At 41.8% G+C, this 1,606-nt stretch overlaps 1 protein-coding gene across 1 annotated transcript; it reads right to left on the bottom strand.

Annotated features, from left to right (window-relative positions):
* On the bottom strand, positions 1 to 736 carry LOC124297918 (uncharacterized). Its single transcript, XM_046749324.1, has 3 exons — positions 584 to 736; positions 254 to 523; positions 1 to 176 (listed from the first exon to the last, which is right to left on the bottom strand). Exons 1-3 carry the CDS (start codon positions 669 to 671, stop codon positions 16 to 18), a joined length of 519 nt encoding a protein of 172 aa, XP_046605280.1. The 5' UTR covers positions 672 to 736; the 3' UTR covers positions 1 to 15.
* Positions 737 to 1,606: the final 870 nt, after the last annotated feature.

Here is a 1,606-nt window from a genome sequence, read left to right as displayed (position 1 = left end):
GTGGACGTTCATTGTCTAAACGCGCTTCTGAGGAATTGGAACTTCGCAGGCGTGATGTACTGTCGGACTGTGGCAATCGTAAGTTTCGAGTTCACCGTTATACTGACCTATAACGGCGCAGTCATGAGTTCCTGAAGGTTGACCCTTAACCCATGGTAAGTTACTTAAGACTGATCCTGCATAAAGGGAAACAAAGTGCCGATTATTTCCTACGAAATTAGTGCATGCCAGGATTTCGCGAAGCGACACTTACCGTCACGAAGACTGACCCACTTGTCGGATAGCCTGTAAACGCCTATGAGTACCTTGAACGGATTGTTATTTATCAAGCGCTTGTAAGTCTCTTGGTTGTCAGCCACTGCCAAACGAGCACCTTCACTCTCGCACAGTCTTTTTGCCTGCAGCCACGATACTCCCGTGTCATTGTAGAGCTTGTAAGCTACACTGGAGTTGAGAATTGGCTCATAACCTTCCGGAAGAGACGTAGTTCGGTTTTGCTCGGACGTCCGATCAGGATCCGTGACTATGAATGGAAACACACTCTTATATAACGCATTGCTATGTAAGAATGATCTTTTCTCACCTAAAACAAGCACCGAGATGGGTTTTGCCGAGCACGAAACTCCCAGAAAGAACAGGATAAAGACCAGCGTCTTGGACGGTCCAGCCATTTTTCCACCGAAAGTAGTCTTAGTCGAAACTGACCGTGTCAACTGTTGTCTGGAGCTCACGATCGCTTCATTTATATTACACAAGCCGTCAGATAATCCCCTTCCATAATGCGACGCGTGGCGTATGTAAGTACAATTTTAATTCCGTGAAACCGTTATCTACGTCGTTATCACCTCGCACGTATTTGAGTACCGAGTATTTCACTTCAGCTAATCGGTAGAAGTACGATTTTTTCCGGGTAAACAACCGTTAGCGAAACGAAGCCCAAAATAGATCAGGAAAAAATAAAAGTCATGGAATTGCCGTGAATGAATTTGCTACTGATTCACATTCACAGCGCGTCGTTGATCGAAATGTTTTCTTTCGTCTTGTCAGTTTCAACTGCCATTCGTGATATATTGTATCGTTGTTGCAGCTCCTCTGCTTTCTAAGATCAGGCTAACAGTCTTCAAGGCGGGAGCCTGCTTTAGAGGCTTCAAAAAATCGGTTTTTTCGAGGATTTTTTTTGGAAGGAAAGAAATATCCGATTAAAATGAAACTTTCAGGGTTTATTTTCATGTATTTCAACAGTCCTCTCGAATTTTTTCATCAGCACACATGTCATATTATGCCTGGTACAAGCATTTCACCGAGGCGTCTCGAGTATGCATTTGTCGTGCGGCGGGAAAGGTGCAGGTCGCAATTTCCATCTGAAACAAAGAAACCAAAAAAATTTTCACTTCTCAATAGTATAGCTTCTAGTTAAACCAAGAAAATTTCACAAAAAGTGAAAAATTCAACAATTTTTCGCAAATTAAAAAACAAATTCATTTTTCTTGGGAAAAGAATTCACTTTAGATTGTTTGAAAAGTGGGTTAATCTTAACTTTCTTGAGGTTTTTTAGGTTCAACTAGAAGAGAATTTCATCCCGAGTACAATGCAATTTGTCTCGTTT

This window comes from Neodiprion virginianus, chromosome 2 (assembly GCF_021901495.1).
Source record: "Neodiprion virginianus isolate iyNeoVirg1 chromosome 2, iyNeoVirg1.1, whole genome shotgun sequence".
In the NCBI taxonomy this organism is placed as follows: Eukaryota; Metazoa; Arthropoda; class Insecta; order Hymenoptera; family Diprionidae; genus Neodiprion; species Neodiprion virginianus.
The sequence above is the reverse complement of the archived record's forward strand: the minus strand, read 5'-3'. Positions and strand labels throughout refer to the sequence as shown.

Excerpts from the sequence above, each read along its gene's own strand:
- LOC124297918 (XM_046749324.1), bottom strand. The coding sequence starts at position 671 with ATGGCTGGACCGTCCAAGACGCTGGTCTTTATCCTGTTCTTTCTGGGA. Across the intron at positions 524-583 it reads CATCTCGGTGCTTGTTTTAG|TCACGGATCCTGATCGGACG; the intron begins GTGAGAAAAGAT and ends TTCCATTCATAG. Across the intron at positions 177-253 it reads GTGGGTCAGTCTTCGTGACG|GATCAGTCTTAAGTAACTTA; the intron begins GTAAGTGTCGCT and ends CCCTTTATGCAG.